The sequence below is a fragment of the Camarhynchus parvulus genome, chromosome 7 (genome assembly GCF_901933205.1).
Source record: "Camarhynchus parvulus chromosome 7, STF_HiC, whole genome shotgun sequence".
Taxonomy (NCBI): Eukaryota; Metazoa; Chordata; class Aves; order Passeriformes; family Thraupidae; genus Camarhynchus; species Camarhynchus parvulus.
This window is the reverse complement of record NC_044577.1, coordinates 6,656,689-6,677,370: the sequence shown is the minus strand read 5'-3', so window position 1 is coordinate 6,677,370 and position 20,682 is coordinate 6,656,689. Positions and strand designations below refer to the sequence as shown.

The following is a 20,682-nucleotide window of genomic DNA, read 5'->3' as shown; positions in this document are numbered from 1 at the left end:
GTGAGCATGTGGAAAATGTCATGGATTTCTTTGTATTTCCCAGGGTCTTTTCATGCCTGTATTTGATGACAGAAATCTGTTTCCAGCAATTTTCCAGTTTGGTTCTTTGAGCAGTTTTGCTATTTATGTTTTCCTGCCTGTCCAATACTAATTTATCGTGGTAGGATGTTAGTTCAGTTTCCATCTTAGATGTTAAGCAAGCCATTTAAATATTCTTGTCGCTTCATCTGGTAGTTCTCTAACAGTTAGTTCAATGTATTTTGATACTTAATGGATTGGAGAGGGAAAATCTATTTGTTTTCTTAAGGAGAATCACATCATCGGTCGCCCTTGCCAAGCAAAAGCAACGGCCTCAAGTTTCTCAGAATTCATAGTAACAAGCAAAGTCTCTCTAGTCATATTAATAAAGCTGTCATGTGTTTGCCAATCTTTATTAAATGCTTGGCATCAGGAAAGAGAATTTCAGTGCTGACTGTTGTGTTTTTCTTTCACTTTTCTTCTTTTGTTTTTCGTTCCGTCAACTTTGATTGCAGAAAAAGTTACGAAGATCTGTGATCCAAATGGGAATTGGTTCAGACACCCAGAAAGCAACAGGACCTGGACAAACTACACCCAGTGCAATAGCTATACTCATGAAAAAGTGAAGGTAGGAGAGGAATGAGTGCATGGTACCCATGTCAAGAAACTGACCTGAGAATCTTTACAAGTTTCTATATATCAAAAGTAGGCTGTGTACTTGTGTGGGTCTGTGTATGGATGCTGTTTCTACAGACTTCAGTTTATCCTGAACATGCCCATCCATTAAAGGATTTAGAAGAAGAAAAACTAAATCTCTAAATGATGTCTTAGAGTCATTTTGTGATACGTGAGGATACAATGGGCAAAATTGCATATTTTGCCCCATTCCTCAACTCTGTGTCCACTAATATTCCTTATGTTTATGAAGCATTCAGTCATGGGAAGAGGCAGTGAATTGAAACTGTAAATTCCCAAGAACCAGGAATACAAACCACAGACCAGGACATGCTGTATGTTAATTTGGACCTCATGTTAAGTTCAGTAGTAGCAGACTGTGTCAAGAAATCTGACCTATAATAGTTTCTAACTGCCTGCACCATTGCTCTTGATTGCCTTAGGGTACTCACCTAAAAACCATATTGGGCAAAAGATGGTTACAGAGGATAAGGCACTTTATTATTGCTTTTTCTCAAATCATGAGACTGTGGTTTTTGTAAACGCAGATTAATTCTATTAGCAGAATTGCCATAATTCACTGATTCTTGCTAATACTGTGCTGGGAATGGAGGATATTATTCAGAAAGGAGCAGATCTATGACAATCCCTCTTTATGAATAGTGAGGTGGTTCCCCTCAGGCTGTTTTGCCAGCATATTTCAACTCTGTCACAAATCTGAAGCCTCTGTATGGAATAACAGCTCCAAAGACAGCCTTGCTGCAGTTGTGTGCTGTTTTGCTCAGCAGCAGCATTATCTCTTCACTGTGCCTGGAAGGTGGGACACTGCACAGTTACTGGGGCTGTTGTGCTTTGTTCATTCTCATTTGTTCTGCCCTCAGCAGTGCTCCCTGCTGTACCACGCTCTTGTACCTGTTCTAAAGTGTGGGGCAATCTCTAAATCCTTAAATTGCACCTCTGCCTAGGTAGGCCACTGAGTGAGGGGGTGGTACAGGATATGGACCTGTCCTAGAATGGCTGGTGTCATTTATACATCTCAAATTTTAGCATTTTGGGGTAACGCTCGATTTTTCTCACTCACAAATTGTTCACTTTCCGAATTTCACAATAAATTCTATTTATACCTACTGCATTGATGTTTGGTTTTTTTTTTAAGGAAGCCATCTCATTTTAAAAAAATAATTGTTATTTTGAAATTTCTTGCACACATCAAGAGTTACCTTTGTGTCATCTTACAACCTACTTAAAGCTTTACCTCTAATCTTTTTATAATTTTTTTTAATCTCAAAAGTCAGTATATATAGCAAGCTGCAATTACTGTGTTCTAACTTGGAATGATAAGTTCAGGAGATACACAGTTTGCAGTATGTGAGCATTTGTATGTGTGCTCTAACTCTCCCTGTGGAACCCAAATAGTTGTGCTTTATTGTGTGAGTATAAAGTTCAGCCTGAAAATCTTCATTTCCTTATGTGCCAAATGATACCCTCGCATTTAATGCAGCAAGGCTTTTTGTGAGACAGATTCCATGACTGAAAGCAAAGGTTTGTTACTTTCTGATAAAACTAATTAGTTAATTAATATATTAGCTACAAGAATGAATGATAACATGAACATATTCCAAATATTAAATCACCAGTTCCTTTTTTTAACATTTTGTACCTACCCAGATTTTCATACTTCCATAATTGGCAGTAGGCTTATTTAGCAGAACATATTACTGAAATATGATTTTGACTATTTAACATAATAGTCTTCACTATTTTTGAGTAATTGTCAATTTTTTTCATGCCCTTCCTGAAATGCTCAATAATAACTGAATTTCCAGTACCATAATCATAGCTCTTTGAAGGAAGTGTCTTTAAATGTTGAGAAAAGACTTGTTCCATCATTACCTGAAATGGTTTTTGTTGTGTTTTTCTTTCCTTATCAGTACTATAGTCACTTTGACTGCGAGAAGGGATGTATAAATACCTGCTTTATCAGCAGTAGCTCTGTCTGAATCACTTGGCTTTGTTTTTGTCTTGCAGACTGCTCTGAACTTGTATTACTTGGCCATCATTGGACACGGGCTTTCAATTGCATCACTTCTGATTTCTCTTGGCATATTCTTTTATTTTAAGTAAGTATATTTAAAATCCTTCATCAAATCCCAGTGGTTGCCACAATCCTGGTTTTAGTGCTTTGGAACACCAGCCATCCCAAATAAAATTAGATGGAGCAGTAAGGTGAAGAAAGCCAGTATATAGGTTTGCCATTGGACTTTATATTGTAACAAAAATGCAGGTTTCTTTTCTCAGAAATCTAAAATCAAAAACCTGCAACCCACAATCTGTAGAATATATTGAAAATAGGAAATGGGAAAAGGTTTGTTCATTTTGGGTTTGTGATGTCTAGATTTTTTAGTGATAAATGACAGTATGATACTGGGAACTGGACACAGTGATCCTTGTGGGTCTCTTCCAAGTCCGGATGTTCTGTGATTCTGTGTTATGCCAAGCATCAACTGGACTAAAGAGCAAGTGGAAACCAAAACAGTGATGACATTTGATAGGTACAGTAACATTCCAAAGTGGTACTCAAAAAATATGACAACTGTAAGGGAAGTAAGGCTAAGACCTACAGTAGAAATGGAAATAATAAGAATAATCCCATTTTTTGATTCACAGTATTGTGTATGACAGGCTTGTCATCTGCTGACTAACAATTATGTCACCTTCTTGAAAGGAAGTTTGAGCAGTGTGTCACCATTGTCCCAACAGCTCATAATACAATACACAGTCTTTAAAATTAGTATTATTACCTCATATTTGGTGAACTTTCTTTGCTTCCCTATGAAAGACTCCTTTTCTTTTCTTCTTCCTTTAAGAAGCTGCTGAGGCCTGATGGAAAGGTGAACCCAGGAGTGTTGCCATATGGGCAGAGCTGAGAAAGACAAGTTGTTCCCTGTGCCAGCTGCTGCTGTGGCCAGAGCAGGCTGCCCTTGTCAGCCTGCTTTAATCATTTCATAAACACCTTCTCCTTGGCACTGCACATCTGCTCCTCACACTCTCCTGCCCCTGTGGCCTCCCTCCATTTCCTCCTGACATTTAAATAGCAATAGCAGGTACTGCCAGTGTCTGTGGATGCTGCTCTTCTCATGCTGTGGGCTTTGATTAGGTGGAGGCAGCTGATAGCTGATTTAAAAAAAAAAAGTTCTTTTTAGCCTGTCTGAAAGCAGTGCTTCCACTTTAGCTGTGCATTATTTCCCCAGGCTTCCACAGCATTCCTGCAAATCCCCCACAAACAGGAGGGTTTTAACTTTGTAGCCTTTCCTTTGAAAATCCAGTATTCAAGATGGCATTTCAGTTTTTTCTGATCTTGTTTCATGAGGAAAACACATTTAATTGGTTTTCAATCAATTTCTTTTGTATGATTTATAAAAATAACACTTCTTTCCAAATTCACTTTCCTTCCACAAATTCAATATGTGAAATGGCTCTTGAGTCATCATAAGAACTTTGATTTTGCATAAAAATGGACAGTACTGTTGCAATAAATGTCACAAAGTTTAGCAGACTAAATATCTAATGTGACAGGAAAAATGCTTTAACACATGGGAAAAGAAAAGGATTTGGAGTAGGAGATGATTTTGTAAGTTCACAGAGAGTCAAGCATGATTTTTCTATACCATAATATGAAAACCAAAGTGATTTCGTCTTTGCTTGTGGCACTTACAGCAAAAGCAGGTGATCTGCTGTGCTGCCATCCTGTGTCATGTTTGTCTCACCATCCAGGGATTTTCTTCCCTGGGAGCAGGATCATCCTTCCTCAGAGACCACATGGAATGAATCCAGACCCACAAACCACATTTTCTAGACTGTGGTTATGTTAGGATATAAAAGGAAATTACAAAATTCAAAGGAAGCTAAAGAAAGTTCTCTGCAAGCTGTTCTCTTGGGATGTACAGTTCCTCTAAAGTATTTTTAGTAGCAGAAGGGTATTTAAGGACCTAGATTAATACCAGGATGTATTATGTATCAGCTAAGGCTTGGATAATTATTCATAGCTTTAACAGGTGGACTTTTTTTTTCCTATTGTGGGGGGTGTCTTTGAATTTGTCATTTCTAAAACATTTAATCTGTAAGTCAACTGACAGTTTCCAGACAACATTTTCTGGATTTCTGATCATTAGGATATCTTTAGATCTGACTAGGAATTTGGAACTTTTCCTCAAAGGAAATATCAACTGTTTGGGATTTGAATTATTTTTCAGGACTAAAATTTTTCTGCATTTTAAGTTTTGTTTTTTTCTTCATAAAATTTCCTCCTTGGAAATACTTGTCCAGCTTGTGACTTGTATTCCCCAATTGCATTTGAGTTCTTGGTTTAACAGACTGGAATGGGTTATAAGCTTGGAACTCTGAACATCTCTGAAAACTCATCTATGAGACATAAAAGTAACTTCTTGCAGTGTCTCTGCTTTCTCATTGTGACATACTCAAGATCATGCACGTGATGCAAATGTTAAAATAATTATATGGTTTTCATAAAGAATGAAAAATGAGGCAAGAGAATACTTTAAAAAGCAGTGATTTAGGATAAAGGGGAGCTGCAGTTTCAAAGGTGCTCCCACCTAAAAATCAAAGCAGACAAAAAGAAACCCTAACAAACAAACCCACCTGAAACAAAGGAGTTTTTGATCAAGTGTCACATCAAATCCCATGACAGCATTCACACAGGAGAGCAGCAGTGTGTTAAAGAGAGTGGGCAAAGCACTGATTATTGGATTGTTATGGAGACAGAGCTACCTAAATCACTCAGTTAATGCCATCTGAACAGATCATTCCCCTAGGTGCTTACTGGTTGAGTTTTGCAATATTGAAATACCTTAAAAACTTAGATCTCAAACCCACTTAGGGGCTTTTGAAAATGTCACCCTTTTTTCTTTTGGAGAAATTAATTGTTCCCTGATTCCCAAGATATACAGGAGTCAAAAAAAAAAAAAAAAGGGAAATAAATAATATAGTAGGAAGTCTCTTTTTATTTGAGGTTTAATTGAGGGGTTGGTCATTCAAATGTACTTAGATCATAAACATGAGAATTAAGTGATTAAAGGATGTTATGTCATTAAGATAAACAGTGAGAATAAAGGACTATAGGAAGGATAACAGAAGAGAGAGGGTGGGGAAGCTTAGGAAAAATCTTTTTATTACCAAAAACAGTCTTAGTTTTTAAATGTCATCAGTCTTGCTTTCTGTTTCTTGTCCGGTGATCCTCTCAGCCCTTTCATGCATGGGTGGAGGTGGGTGTGGATGGGTGTGTTTGAATATTCAACAGGAACAGCTGCGGGATGACCCGGAGCGATGGCCCCATTAGCTGTACGTGCTCTTCCTCGCCTGAGCCTTGAGTCTTAACAATAAGCAGACAGAATTCCAGAGCTGTTCAGGACTTGTTTACACAAAGCCCTTCGCTGGAATCTAGCATTGTCTCTTTTTTCATATATAAAACATACAGGGAAAAAAACCATAGAAAAATACATTTGCAAAGAATGTGAGACCCTGCATGTTATAATAATTAAATTTTATCCTTTTGGGGCATTAAAACAAGACTCAAATAAAATCTTAAACAGCCTAATGGAATATACTTTTTCCTCAAACTCATATGCAACCCCGTTTTCCACATTTTGAAACTTTTTCTTTTGTGTTTTCTTCAGCCAAATGACACGTGGCAACCAAAGTTTCCTGTAGGTCCCTGTTAAATGGCAGCACTGGTTTCTAGAGGGGCTTCCTTCTCCTTCCCCTGTTTTTAGTGCCATGGGCTTGGACTGTCTGTCTCAGGGCTTGCATAGTGAGAACTGTGAGCTCAGTGCAGCCATCTCTGGGTGCATTGTACCCTGCTCTTGTGAGAGCTGCAAAGGATGCAGATCAGATCTGCCCTATGGCCAGGCCTGTGGGGCTGTCTTTTTTCTTCCTTTGGGTCACCTTGATTATTTTTTCATCTGTCAGCAGTTTTCAATATACTCCCCCAGCCTTTGTGAAGATTCCATATCTGTATTTCTCTGAAAAATGTAAAGGTCTCCCTTCTATCCTCTCAAATTAAAAACAAATCACTGATGTCCCTCCTTTATCTTTTCTTCCAGGCAAGCTATTTGAAGAGGCCAGAAAACTCAATTTTATTTTTTTTCCCTTTGGGTGACAGTTTAGACATGTCCCCTGCTGCCCTTTTGAATGTGTTTCTGATTTCTCTCAGTGGCACGTGTGTAAGTGGTAGATTTTCTCTCCCAGTTGGTCATTCCCAAGGGCCAATCAGCTGCACTCCATCTCTCTGGCCATTACCTGGGGACAGGCAGGTGTGGGGACTCTGCAGCAGAGGCTTCACTCCATGCTGCCTCTGAAGCAACCCAGGAGTTCACTGAAAAACTTGAATGAGAAGCAGTCCCTCCTCCTTGATTACACTGATTTATTCTTGCTTCCTCTAGAATGGCAGAAAAACAGAAAGTGGCTGCACCTAAGTTCAACATTCTTTGATATAGTTAATTTCTGTTGGTTTTTTTGTTTGTTTTATCTTCCAAAGATATTCTCTCTTTAATTTTATTGCAAGATTAAAAGCAAACATTAGAAATTAACACAATTAAATGCAGCTCTCTAGGTATTTTTTAATTATGTCCTTAAATTGTTTATAACTTAGTTATACACAAAAGTCAGGGGGAGACTTTATTACTTTGCTTATTTAGATCTTTCTCTAAATTTGGGCTGAAGGAAAGAAAATGACAAGGATATGAGGAACAGGAATTACCCTCAAAAGATCTGAACAGATTTGGGTAAATGGAAACAGGGTAAGACAGCTTCATCAAGCACAGGTGGGATAGGTAATTAGGAAATTCTTCAGATGCTAACCAAAAAAAAGTAAATCTTCTGAAAATTATTATCAGCATTTAAATAATTTTTAGCTGGCCACTATAAGCATAACTATAAACATATTGCATCTAAATGTACTTTCTTCCTTTTGCATAATTAAATTTGCTCTGGACCTGAAGAAAGGGTTGATGTAGGACTTGTTAGTAAAATCAAGAGCTCTAGCATTTTCAAATGTCAGAGTTGTCCCCAAGTACACATAGTTGTCCTCCCATGTACTCATTTGTTCTTGTTTCTCTTTTCCAGGAGCTTGAGCTGCCAAAGGATTACCCTGCATAAAAATCTGTTTTTCTCTTTTGTTTGCAACTCTGTTGTAACAATAATTTCATTGACGGCCGTTGCCAACAACCAGGAATTAGTTGCAACCAACCCAGTAAGTGAAAGTGTGTTTGGCAGAGTCTGTTTGTTTGTAGGTGAGTGGCTCAGAGTGCTGCAGCAGAGGTGGGAGTGCACAGCTGATGGAATGCTGTGTGCAGATGTCTCACAGTGCCTGGCACGCTGCACTTTCCAGGCTGTGAAATAGGAAAAGTGGGACTGAGCTCACTGAATGCCTCTTCCCAACTCCACAGAATGAGTTTTGCCCTGAAACAACTGCAGGAAAGCCTATTCTAGATGGATGTGCTTTATTGTGAGAGTATAAGGTTCAGGGAGGCTGACAGCTGAATTCACCAAGGAAGGGCAGGAAAAAAGGTTTTGCAAGGTGTTTTGGATCTGTCTTCTAATTTCTTATGGCTTTAACTTGGCCATCTTCAGTTAAAATAAAAACAATTTATTTTTGCAGCTAAATACTCTAAAGATGAAGTACATAAACAAATCCCTAGCCCTGGCTTTATTGTTATTTAGACATGGGAGATAAATCTTAATTCTGTGGAAGTTCGCTTAAAAACTCCAGAAGCTGAATTGAGTAAAAAGATGATTTCCTTTTCTCCTGTAGAAGCAGTCATCAATGTGCTGGAAAACATACCTGAGATAGCTGCTAATTATCATCATCAAGTGAGTTAGGTAGCAGAAAATGGTAAAACAATATCAGGTTTTGGTTTGTTTTAAGCCAAGGGGCAGAAATAGAACAATCAAACAGGCAGCAATATTGGAAGGAGGGGAAAAAAAGGATTTAATGTGACCAAATCTACAAGTTAGCTGTTGCTCCTTGTTCACAACCTCATATACTTCCCACTAAATTATTTTATAGCATTTGAACTGTAGAATGTATTTTGAATGAAGCTAAATACAAATAAATGCCAGGCTCCTCCAGAAACTACTGTGAGCTCTCAGTCCCTAGGTGCAGTTATAAGTAGGTTAAAACTGGAAGTACTGTAAGCATTTCAAAACCATGAATTCTTCTCTGGGGTAGTTATATGTTGTGATGGGTAAAACTGAGAGGGGATTACCCACATCAAAGTACATTTCTTGTGAGGTTACTATCAGATAATTTAAGGATTTGGAATGGTTAAATGTGGTAAGGTTTGCAATAAGGCAGAATATCATAACAGCATTCTGTCACACTGGAGGATTTCAGGGTCCTCGTGTTTGAAGAATAAAAATCCAGACTCAGTTATTAGTTTTATGTCACCACAAAGTAGGGGATTATAATGTGATGAAAATTCTATTTTAAAAAGTAAATAAATATGTAATTGTATTGAAAAGCAGAATAAACATAATTTCCAGTGGTATTTTTTTCCACTTTGCAAATAAAGCTCTGAGATTTCTGCACATTAAATTTTTTTTAAATTAATTTTTTTTTCCTGCAGGTTAGTTGCAAAGTGTCACAGTTCATCTACCTGTACCTGATGGGTTGCAACTACTTTTGGATGCTGTGTGAAGGCATTTACTTGCACACACTGATCGTGGTGGCTGTTTTTGCTGAGAAGCAGCACTTGATGTGGTATTACCTTCTTGGCTGGGGTATGTGCTTTCACCTTGTGCATTTTCAGGTCCCTGCAGCCTCTTCCTCCTTCAAACACCCCTACCTTTGCCTCTCTGAGCTGCTGCTTTGAGTGACCATGGCACACCTGGATTCTTTGTCTGGAGTGTTTTAACAAGCTTAGAAATATTAATGTAGGAAGTTGTGTGTACCTCTGCTGAGAGAGAGAGATTATGCATTTCTGGAGTCAGGAAGTGACTCCTCCTTTGTATAGAGAAAACTAGTCGCCCATTATAAGACAGACCTTAAGAAGTAATTATTCATTGTTCCTCACCTCAAAGATGTTTATTCAGGAGTGAATGTTTGTTTTCAGAGAAGTCTCGCTGTGCTGAGGGTGGAGGATCAGAACTGAGTTGAAGATGGCTGAGGATTTATTTTTCCAGCACTTCCATTTGACCTGTATTGTTCCCTAAGCAAACACAGAATAGCAGTAACTGAGCATCTCGAGTAGTATCAGTATCAAAACCAACAAGCCAAGCCCACTCACCTCAGATAATGCACAAGGGCTTGTTCACAATGTGAAAGTGAGGGCTCTGGCAGCCTCCCTGCACTGGCACACCCAGCTCCAGAGTGGTGGGTACCTGGGTCACTGTCCCACTGCAGTCACAGCTGGAAGCTCACAGGTGCTCAGCAGCTCCTGAAGATCATGCACCACCAGAGTGTCAAGGGCCCCAGATGACTAATTTGCTTATTCTTTTAATTTTTTTTTTCCATTTGGTTTAATTTCCTGAGTCTAATTTCCAGGGTTTTTTAAAAATACATCAAGGTGTTGATACTTTGTCTTCATACCAGTGAGAACATGCTCTCCACTGGCCACACTATTAAAGCTGTGCTCATGCATGCAATCACCATTTTAATATTACCTTCCTATTTGCTGTAACTGCAGACTGCAGCCTGCAGAAAAGCATCTCTTAATGAAGATCACTTGTTATGTTGTAAAAAGTTGATTTGCCTTTCCTTTATGTTGCTGTGGATTTCTTGGCAAGTCAGTGGGAATAAGGTTTCACACAGCCCTCAGAAAGAAATCTGAAAAAAAGAAAGTTTAAGTTGGTCCATGTTAGTTTATTTTCTCTGCAGGTATATAGTTTGGGTGAGGTGAAAATACAGAAGATTCCTACAAAATATGCAAGTTTGCTTAGTTATTAACCAGGTTTTACTGATGAAGAAAATGGCTTTTTTCTCCACAGGTTTTCCACTGATCCCTGCCTGCATACATGCTGTGGCAAGAAGCTTATATTATAATGACAAGTAAGTAGCTTCAGCTTGCTTTGCAAAACTTTTATATTTTCTTTAAGGTAGAAAAAACCAACAAAGCCAATAAATACCATTTTTTTTTTCTTTTCCTGTTTGTTTTCTGTAGTTGTTGGATCAGCTCTGACACTCATCTGCTTTACATCATCCATGGCCCTATTTGTGCTGCTCTCTTGGTAAGCATTTTTCAAATAATATTTTGTTTTCTTGGGGTTTTTTTCTGGCTGCTCTTGTTGAGCTTACAAAGGTAAGAGCCTTAAGCTAACATTTAGAGGTCACTGTCACTTGTGAGTTTGCTGCTTGACCCAGCAGGTGCCTCAGACACACAAGATAGAAGAAGTCTTGGCCTTATTTAAGGATCTGTGCCTCTGGTCCTTGGAGAAACTCAGGGTTTGCAATGTTGATTATTATTCCACTTAAATGCTTAGAGACTAAGAACGACTAAACCTTACTTGGAGTACTGGAGGGGAATTTAAAATCCTTCCTTTAGCTGAGAATGCCTCTCATGGCCAGACTAATTGCCAGGTGGTCCGTGCTAGGAGCCTCACTGTGTCACCACTGAGCTGTGGCCAAGCAGCCACCAGACTGTCTGAGGTTCAGGGACAGGGGCTCTGGGTGCCAGGACTGACTGTGGGTGGGAATATGGGATGGAGAGAAATCACAGCAGGCACTTTGTGAGAGAACCAGTGCAAATGGTTCTGCCAATACCTGTGACTGGCCCTGTTCTGATACTAATTTAGCACTATCTGCTTTGGCCACTGGGGTGTTGCAGCTCCTCTGTTTCTGGAGTGCTCAGGAAACCTTAGAGCACCGTGTTCTGTCTGACGCTCCAAGTCAGGCCAGCTCTATTCAGTGTTCACTGCTAAATGAAATTCTGGGTGAGTAACTGAGGACATTACTGGCATAAAAATCAATCTTGTAGGTCAGTTGCACTAGGACTGGATTTACCCTATGGAATTCAGGCAGTAGATTGTTGCTAAATAGAAATGGGTGTGCACTTAAACAACTATCATAATTAACATAATTAGCATAGAAGCATTCCATATGTCATTAGCCCCTGACTGTGTATGACATTGTTTTATTTGTTTTGTTGTAGCAGAAACCTCAGGCTGATCTGGCCAAACTGCTGGGTCCATGGCTGCTGACTTTTCTCCCCACGTTTCAGTTCGCAAAAGGAGGTTGATTAGCAATAAAAATCTTTATGGAAATTCCTTCCTAACTTTATGGAAATAATTCCAGTTTCTGATTTACACTTTGCCCTTCTGTTAACTTGTTAATGAATACCTATGGAGGGCATTCAGTGCATAGAGAATTCTCTCAGAAGACTATTTCATAAACCCTGGGATTCTTGTGACTCCCTTTTCCATTCACAGTGAAATTAACTAGTGAACTTAAATTTTGAAGACTGTGAAGATACCATGACACACCTGAGCCCCGTGTGTGGGTAGCCAGAGCAGTGCCCATGAAGTTATGGAGAGCTGTGACCCTTGGGGTGTGAATTATTGCTGGTAATCTCTTGTCCTGTCAGACTGGTCTGCTCTATCTGTTCATGTAAGGGTCTGCTATGTCTAATCTGTAAACTTAAACCCAGTTCTAAATCCTTTCAGTTTTTATTCTCTCTGCTTTACACAGGAGATGAAACCCTGTTTTCACAGAAAAGTATAGGGGTTTTTTTTGGTGGGTTGTTACTTCCATTGTTCTGGTGTCTCTTTGCAGATCTATCACTTAAGTAAAACTCTTTCAAAGACAATTTGTATTAGAATTTGCTTTAAACAGCAATGTAAAAATTTGTGTAAAAGCTGTAAGACTGTACTATCTTCCGTGAAGTGACCTCATTTTAGGATGTAAGGTCATTTTCTCAGCCTTCTAAGCAGTGGCCTCCACAAAATCACACTGCAAGTGGCCAGACTCCTGTGGGATTCAAATGCTCTGGATCTGTCCCAAATGACCAAGTCTTGTTTCTATTCAAGGCCACATTCAGAATGTTCTTTGATTTTACTGGAGGCATAATAATCATCTCTGTGGGGTTGGTCTGGGCAGAGTCTTTGTCCATCCTCTTTGCAATTTACAACTTTGTTCACCTGATATTCCTATGTTTTTCATGACTGAACTAAAAGTGTTTCTCTTGTATTTTTCTTGCCTCAGTACAATAAGTAAATTTATTTGAATATCATCTAGGAATAACAGATTAAATTGTACATCTTGCCTGTAATGTGAAAGTACTTTAAAGGAGTTGCTTTCCTTTCTGGAAGAAAAAAAAAGATTTTTTTTTGTTTCAATTCAGAAAAGACAAGGCAGGGCTAAAGATGTTAGATTAAATGCATGTGTTTAGGCTTTGTGAACAGAACCCTTATTTGCTTAAGCAGCTTGCTTGCCAGATACAATTTCCACACTTTACTAAGCATGACCTGCTTTAGTAGACATTTAAGCAACAACATTAAACTGCAAATTAGATAACGAGGGGGAAGACACTGTTTCTATTTGCAGGAGCAGATCTCAAAGAACGTGAAGGGGACTGTCAAGTGGGTGCCAGGGAGAATTGGCAGAAACCAATGGGAATTTAACTCTTGTACACCACTGAAAATCCTACAATTACATAAAGTTAAAAACAACGCTGCTTTTATGGTCCCTGTTGTTACGTAACTGTGGTCAGTTCTTCTGCCAAAGAAACAGGAGCAGACATAGGTTGCACTTTGATTGGAATTGTCTTCAACTGACCATTAAATTACAACTGTCTGCCTAAGCACTCACAATTAAAGAAAGAGTGGGAATGAGACAGCAGAGGGTGATGTTAGTTTGCATGCTAGACAAATATTGATCAAATTTGAGGGGGGAGGGAAAAGGAATTGGTTTGCACTTCAGTGAAAGCAGTAGTGATTTCCATGTAGAGTGCCAGTGCGCTTGTGGTTTTCTTTGTTGGGTGCCACTGGATTATTTAGCTATGCCATTTTTTATATAAATATTGTCACAGGGATGTTCCTTTCTCCCTGCGATAACAATATTTATTGGTGTTGCAGTCTGACAGACCACTACAGATGCAAATTCTGAGTGAAGGTGTGTTAGAATGAAGCTCAGGTGCTCCCTGCTTTGTCTTTCATGTCCTTGTGTTTAATGACTTTAAGCTCAACTTGGTGCCAGGCGTAGGAGTTTAGAAGTTGAATGCTTAGTTGTGTCCAAGCAGGCAAGGATATGGAGCTGAACAACTGTACTAAAAGCCAGGCAGTGGCTACCAACTCATATCTAAAAACATCTGAGTGCCTTGAGTGAGAATGGTCTGTTTATATCATCCTAAGGAAGAATTGAAACAGAATTTAAACTAAAAGGATTACTATACTACTTAGTGCAAACTCAGCATGGAGAAAAGTAGAAATATCAGGGACATGAGGAGAGTTTAATTCAAAAACTGCTGCCCCTATTGACTTAGGAAATCAGCTCCAGTTCACTGCCACTCTTAAGCCAGACTGTAAATGCTCCTGAGTTTCCAGTATAGGCACCAACACATTTTTTTGTGTCTAGGATTGCCTTCTCTGCCTTTGTTTCTATTTTTGCTCAGTTGCCTTGTTCAATTTTCAGGTCACTGTGGGGCTGTTGCTATTTCACTCTGTGTTCATTGTGCAGATAGCACAACAGAGCTCCTTTGGGCTTTTCCAAACCATCACAGTCAATTTGATGATAATGTGCATGCAAGGAGTTCCACTGCCCTACTTTTGCTTAAATGTAAAAATCTACTCAGCACCTTACTTAAAACCAGGACCTGCTTTCATCACTTTAATTAAAAATTCAGTTCATCCCAATCTCTCTGTTACTTTCTGACAGAAGAGATATTCATCAAAAATTGGTCCTACATGCTTGTACTGACACTCATCCTGTTCTGCTCAGCTCTGCCCTCTGCTTTGCCTCCTCCCTTTTTGCTGTTTGCAAACTCTTTGCATGCCTAATTTTGTGCATTTTAGTTTTGGTGGGTGAAACAAATAGAAAAAATCTGTGCATATTGTAAATGAAACAGCTCATTGGGTGCTGCTATTTATGCCTGGCTGCTGCAACTTTCATCTTCAGCTAGCACTTAAGGACAATGTTATAGGAATTGGCCACGCTACCAAAACATGAGAGGACAGAAAACTCAGCGTTTGAGACGTGTTAATGTTGAACAAGTAGATTTGAGAAGGATTAAATTTAGAAATGGAGGAAGGACTCATTGTCTGCACGTACTATAGGAAGTTGGATAGGGATCGTGGGCTACATAAAGTCTAAATAAATCCCTCAAGAAAGAATCAGAAGACCTTGGCTGTTTAAACAAAGCTTAAAGGTAGCTGGAGGCTTCCAGGAGAACTTCATGCAGTAGTTTCCTATGTAAAACAGCTTCCTGTTAGAGTTATTTAAATAGCATGTAAGTAGAATATAAATAACATCCCATATCTGTAAAGGACCATGTTGCTATAATAGCACACAGCTATTTATTCTGAAAGCCTGAACTGACAGAAAGAATTCTGCCAGGGCTGTGGAGCGTGACAGCCACGGTCTGAAATGCCTTCCCTGCTTGCACTTGTGCTACAGCAAGACAGAGAATTCCTCCTAGACCAGGAATTCTGATGTGTTTTAGAAGGGATTTGCCTGTCTGTCTGCCAGCTTCATCCCCTACTCCCCTTTTGTCTCTAGCTGTTGGCAAGGGCAGACAATCCTATGGAGGCAGAGATAGGAGCAGAGACAGAGCCTCTGTCCCTTCCACAGAGATTCCCCAGAGCACCTCTGTCTTGTCTGTGCCTGGGATAAGGGCAGGGACTGGCTGAGCTCCCGGGCTCTCATCTGCCTGCAGCTCCCACCAGGGGCTGCACGGGAGGTGAGGGTGGGCTGGGATCATCCCCAGGGCTGCTGTGGCTCTGGTTCCTCATCTCTACGGTGTTGTGTGTGTATCCATACACATATCTGTGTGTATCCATACACATACCTATGTGTGTATCCATACACATACCTGTGTGTGTGTATCCATACACATACCTGTGTGTGTATCCATACACATACCTGTGTGTGTGTATCCATACACATACCTGTGTATCAGTTTTGTGCTTGCTCATAATGACAGTTTGGGATTCTTTTTCCTGGTCACACCTGAAAAAAAAAAAAAAAACAGAGACAGACCATTTCTAACAAAAGAAAGCCTTACTAACTATGGAAATAAGCAAGTTCAGTGGTGCAAGTGAATGACATAAAGCATCATCTCAGTGCTTGCCCCATTGGCAGCTCTGCTGAAAGAATAAAAGATCTCACCATTGGCTACTGTAAGAATGCCAAAACCACTCTTTGGATAGAGGAATATACAGCTCCTTGTAGCAGCATTTTGGTGATTTTTTTATTATTATTTTGATTTTATCTTTATAAATTTACCGAATTCATGTTTGGAAAATAAAAAGTAGCTTTTTGAAGAACCATATTTAAATGCAAGGAGGGAAAAGCCTCTTCCTCTCTCTTGACCAACTTGAAAAGAATCAGTCCTTCACCTATGCACTGTTACTGGCAGCAGAGAGAAAGGTGTGTGGGTTGTTACCACTGGCAGGCACTTTGCTTAGAGAGTTTGAGGAATGGGTGTGGATAGTGGAAGTTATGAGCCACATCTCAGTTACTTTAAGGTGTTTTCAAAGATGTTTATCTGATATCTCTTGTATAATCCCAGGGTGATTATACAAGCAGTGTGAGTTTGTGTTGTCTGGTTTCCAGTCTCACAAGTCAGTGTGTGGGATTATTTTCCAGACCTCTTTCTCAGTGTCATTTCCTTTTCCGACAGGTGAACCTTTTCTTCCTGCTGAACATCGTTCGTGTTCTCATAACCAAGCTGAAAGACACCCACAAGGCTGAGTCCAACCTGTACATGAAGGCAGTGAGAGCCACCCTGATTCTTGTCCCCCTCCTTGGCATCGAGTTTGTGCTGTTCCCATGGCGACCCGAGGGCCGCATCGCTGAGGAGGTGTACGACTACGTCATGCACATCCTCATGCACTACCAGGTGGGGAGCAGCACGGAGCCCTGGCTCCCCTCAGCTCAAAACAGCTGGCATGGCAATCAAATAAAAGAGAAATGGTCATGTTATTGCAGTTTTTAAAGATCTTCATCCAGTAGTCTTAGATTTCTCAGTATGTTGGATTTTCATTTACTTGTCTTCCAATTTTCAAAGGAAGGAAACGTCGTGGCAGAAAGATGGCCCCATGTTTTTAGTGGTCTATTTTTAGAAATACGTCATCATGTTTCAATTTGTCCTGCATTTTCTCTGCTATCTCTATCTGAAATTTTATCAGAAACATTTAATTATCTCACACCTGAAATAGCCTACATGCATATGAATTAAACCAGAATCTTTGTTTTTATTTTACAGGGTCTACTGGTGGCTACAATCTTCTGCTTCTTCAATGGTGAGGTAGAGTAACAACTTTTACTATATCTATAATAATTTTTAATATGCTTTTGTTTCAGCAAAAGCATATAAATTAAGGAGGCAGTAAATTTTCCTTTTTTAATTTTATGTCTAAATTTGTCTAAATTAAAAGAAGAAAACAAAGTATCAGGATGCCAAGAGCAGAGCTTGGAAAGGACTGTGGGATCATTCATGGCACCATTAAGTGTGTTAGGACTGATTCTTGGCTGCTGAGCTATACATACTTGTCTTGATTAAGAAATTGAACAGAGTTGTCACTTTGCTATAAAGTCCCGATAAATACCATAACACTGAAAAGCAGTTCAACACCCAGAAGGTTTTTTTGTCTGGAAAAACCCAGAAGGTTTTTTTGTCTGTGTTGGAAGCTGTACAGGATGTTATCCTAGAGAATCACTGCTTGGTCCTTCTGGAGCAGGACCAGGACCACACTGCACAGGTGTTGCTGGGCTGGGGTATGGCTGTACCCCATGGCAGGGGGCTGGAATTAGATGGTCACTAAGGTTTCTTCCAACCAAACTCCTTCTGTGAGTCTGGGATTGTTTCATGAGGTTCTCTGGGAAAATTTTAGGCTGAGGTATGAAAAAGTGCTTTTTAGCAAAAGTGAGAAGCAGCATTCCAACAGTCAGACCTTAACAGCTTGGTGCACTTAGGGCAGGAATTTGTGTGGGTCGCAAGTGCATGTTTAAGGCACCATGGTCAGCCAGTTCCAAAGACAGACCTCATTCTGACTTTAGAGGATTGTGCCAGGTGTCAGCAATAGATGGTATTGATCCTGTTGAAGCTAACAAGCTTTGCTGTTATCTTGGCTAGCTCAAGGTCCCTGGAGTGCACAGGGTGACTTTCATGTAGAAACTCTTGCCCCAGGCTGGAGAGAGTACACTTTCAGAGGCTTAGTGTCAGAGATCAAAGTAGTGGGAAGGCTAAAAAAAATATATCTAAAATTGTTAATGTTGCTCTTGCTTGGAAAAAAAAAAAAAAAAAATCCCAGCAACCCCAAAACAAATGAACAAAACTGCCCCCACCAAAAAAAACTAACTGGTAATTTGCCAACACTTTTGGCAGAGGAACTATTGCAACGCTACACTTATTCCTACACATCTGTTTGCTCATTTGTTCTACATTTAGTGTGGTTACAGTGTAGGCTGTAAGCAGAAATTTGGGAGTAACCAGATGTTTTCCTCAGACTGAACCCTTAGGATTTTTATCAGATGTTCTAAAATTGTGTCAGTATGGTTCTATAGTGTTATTAGACAGTAATTTTTACTCAAAGGTAAATATTTCACTGATGCTAGAATTGATTAGTGTAGATTGCCTTTCCTTCTCTTCCCAAGTCCAAAGCTGACAGAATTGCAATGAAGCTACCTGGGCTTTGAAGGTTTATTTGTGTGTCCTTGTTGTGTGTCCCCCGCCCAAATGCATGAGTCTCACTGAATTTTTTTGGCCAAGGAGCCAGAAAAGGTGAAGATAGGCTTTGTCTGGGGCAGGGGCCTTGATCTGATTTTACCATAGAGTAGATGCAGGTTCAAGTCCCTGCTCATACATTTATTTTAAAACAAGAACATCATTAAGTGTTCTGGATTAGATCTGACCTCTTGCCCTCACTCTGCATTGACATCTCACACACTCTTTCCCTTCTACAGAGCAGAAAGCTCAGTATGCATTCACAATGCCATAGTATAGTTCAGATTGCCTTCTAAAAACAGGTATTTTGAAAAAAATCAGTTTGTTCTGCTCCAGCAGAAAATTAAGGAGGAGGGGTGAAATTTCTTGAAATTTCTGCAGTTTTTATGAAAAAATATTGTCCACTGCTCAGTTCTGTCTTCATCCTTGTGCCTCTTCCAAGGCTGTTTTTAATTTTAAATTATGATTGATTTTGAAATCTATTCCTGTAGCTGTTAATATTTCATTGTTACAAACTCATATTTTTTAACATATCCTTTTCTGCTGTGTAAGAAAAACCAAACCTGAGTCATTCCACCATGGGCTCACCAGTGGTAAAAGATGAGCTCTTCCACAACTTCTACAAATGCTAATAAGTGAATCATTGCTTGAATATCTACTGGTAGAATACTATTTAAAGGAGGATGTAGGTATTTTAACATTTATTAATTTAGGAGTTCAGTTTTTAGACCATAGACCTTGGCTTAGTTAAACATATATGTCTGTATTTGCTCTTTAGAGAGTGGAAATTTACCCTTTTTAAACCACTTTTGGGTTCAGTGACCACTACTTGCTTTTTTAAAATGATTTTCACCACACCTTGCTCAGGAAAGGACCTAGTGCTTTATAAACAACTGTACCAGTCAGGAAATGCAAGGGGAGAATATAGGTAGGGAAAAATGCCAGCACAGAAAAAATGTCTTTCCTTTTTCTCCTAAAAGGTTTCAGCCCCAGCAAGTGGGGCTGCAGGGTGGTGGTATTAGCAATTAAAAAATGCTAAAAGAACTAGTTTCTTTCTAAGTCTTAGCCTGTTACTGTACATTTTAGTGTGTTCTGCACCAAATATCAGGAGCCAAATCTTGTTCAAGCAAGACACTTTTGACTGAAAAGTGAAAGAAAGTGATCTGCTAGGATAGAACTTCAGTGAAGATGAATTAAGAAGTGTAAGAAAAATAGCTGGTATGTGCTGCTGACTGCAGCCAAGGAACCTCTCCAGTTTGCTGAGCAGAGCAGCCAGGGATGGCCTGTCAAATCCAGTTCTTGCAGGCACTGCAGCTGCTGGCCACCGAGCTCCTCCAGCCAGGGTGGATGTGCAAGCCCTTCAGCTTGGATCCTCTGTGGCAGGGCTTCCCCAAGGACACTCACAGCCAGTCTGCTCATGGGCCAGCAGCCCACAGTGAGATGCTCTCAACACATCAGGTTTGCCAGCTTCAGATGGCCTGGAGTGGCTTTTGGGCTCATACAGGCTGTGCTCAGAGGAGAAGCTTGTCCCAGATCTCTGATCAACTGGTAGGAAGATTCCTGTTGAAATTTTAATAGCAGGTGCTGTAATGACCTACATGATCTGTGTAAGCCTTGTGGGGTTTGTTTGCTTTTTTCCCTTGTGCTCCACAGAAATGTTGCCATGAAGATCACAGTCTCAGGTTTGCGAGGTTATACAATCTGTTGTACAATAGATGAGATAGATGAGGCTGTGTTGTGTTTTGGTTTGTTTTTTTTTCCTCCTGGTTGGCTACTGAGCTGTTTAATTTGTCTGATATCCAACATCAAGCTACCAGTGTTATAGGACTGACTGGAAGGAGTCCTTCCTGCAAACTCATCAAGTCCAGCCATTATTAAGTTAGAAGGTGAGAAAGAAAGAAAGATTCTTCCAGCTGGGACCAGCATCTCTGTTAATGACTTAGAAACACAATTATATTATTGCAGTATTTTTCATTCAATGTTTTCTGTAATATCCTTTCTTGTGACAAAGTTACAAACTTCTACCCCTCCTGAGCTGAATTTACAGCTCTATGTCACTGCTCAAAGCTGAGGAGAAAGCGGTAAAAGTTCTGTTCTC

General features: G+C 39.7%; 1 protein-coding gene and 1 long non-coding RNA gene across 2 annotated transcripts in view; one reads left to right on the top strand and one right to left on the bottom strand.

Annotated features, from left to right (window-relative positions):
- Positions 1-20,682, top strand: part of CALCRL (calcitonin receptor like receptor) — a 64,416-nt gene that overhangs the window by 36,846 nt on the left and 6,888 nt on the right. Inside the window, exons 5-12 of the mRNA XM_030951983.1 lie at positions 534-646; positions 2,722-2,813; positions 7,834-7,960; positions 9,336-9,489; positions 10,696-10,756; positions 10,869-10,935; positions 16,539-16,757; positions 17,124-17,165. Coding sequence (XP_030807843.1) covers positions 534-646; positions 2,722-2,813; positions 7,834-7,960; positions 9,336-9,489; positions 10,696-10,756; positions 10,869-10,935; positions 16,539-16,757; positions 17,124-17,165 — 875 coding nt within the window. The remainder of the gene's footprint in view (positions 1-533; positions 647-2,721; positions 2,814-7,833; positions 7,961-9,335; positions 9,490-10,695; positions 10,757-10,868; positions 10,936-16,538; positions 16,758-17,123; positions 17,166-20,682) is intronic.
- Positions 9,652-15,863, bottom strand: LOC115905588. Its single transcript, XR_004060872.1, has 3 exons — positions 15,805-15,863; positions 10,372-10,534; positions 9,652-9,917 (listed from the first exon to the last, which is right to left on the bottom strand). It is a non-coding gene; the product is annotated as an uncharacterized LOC115905588 (long non-coding RNA).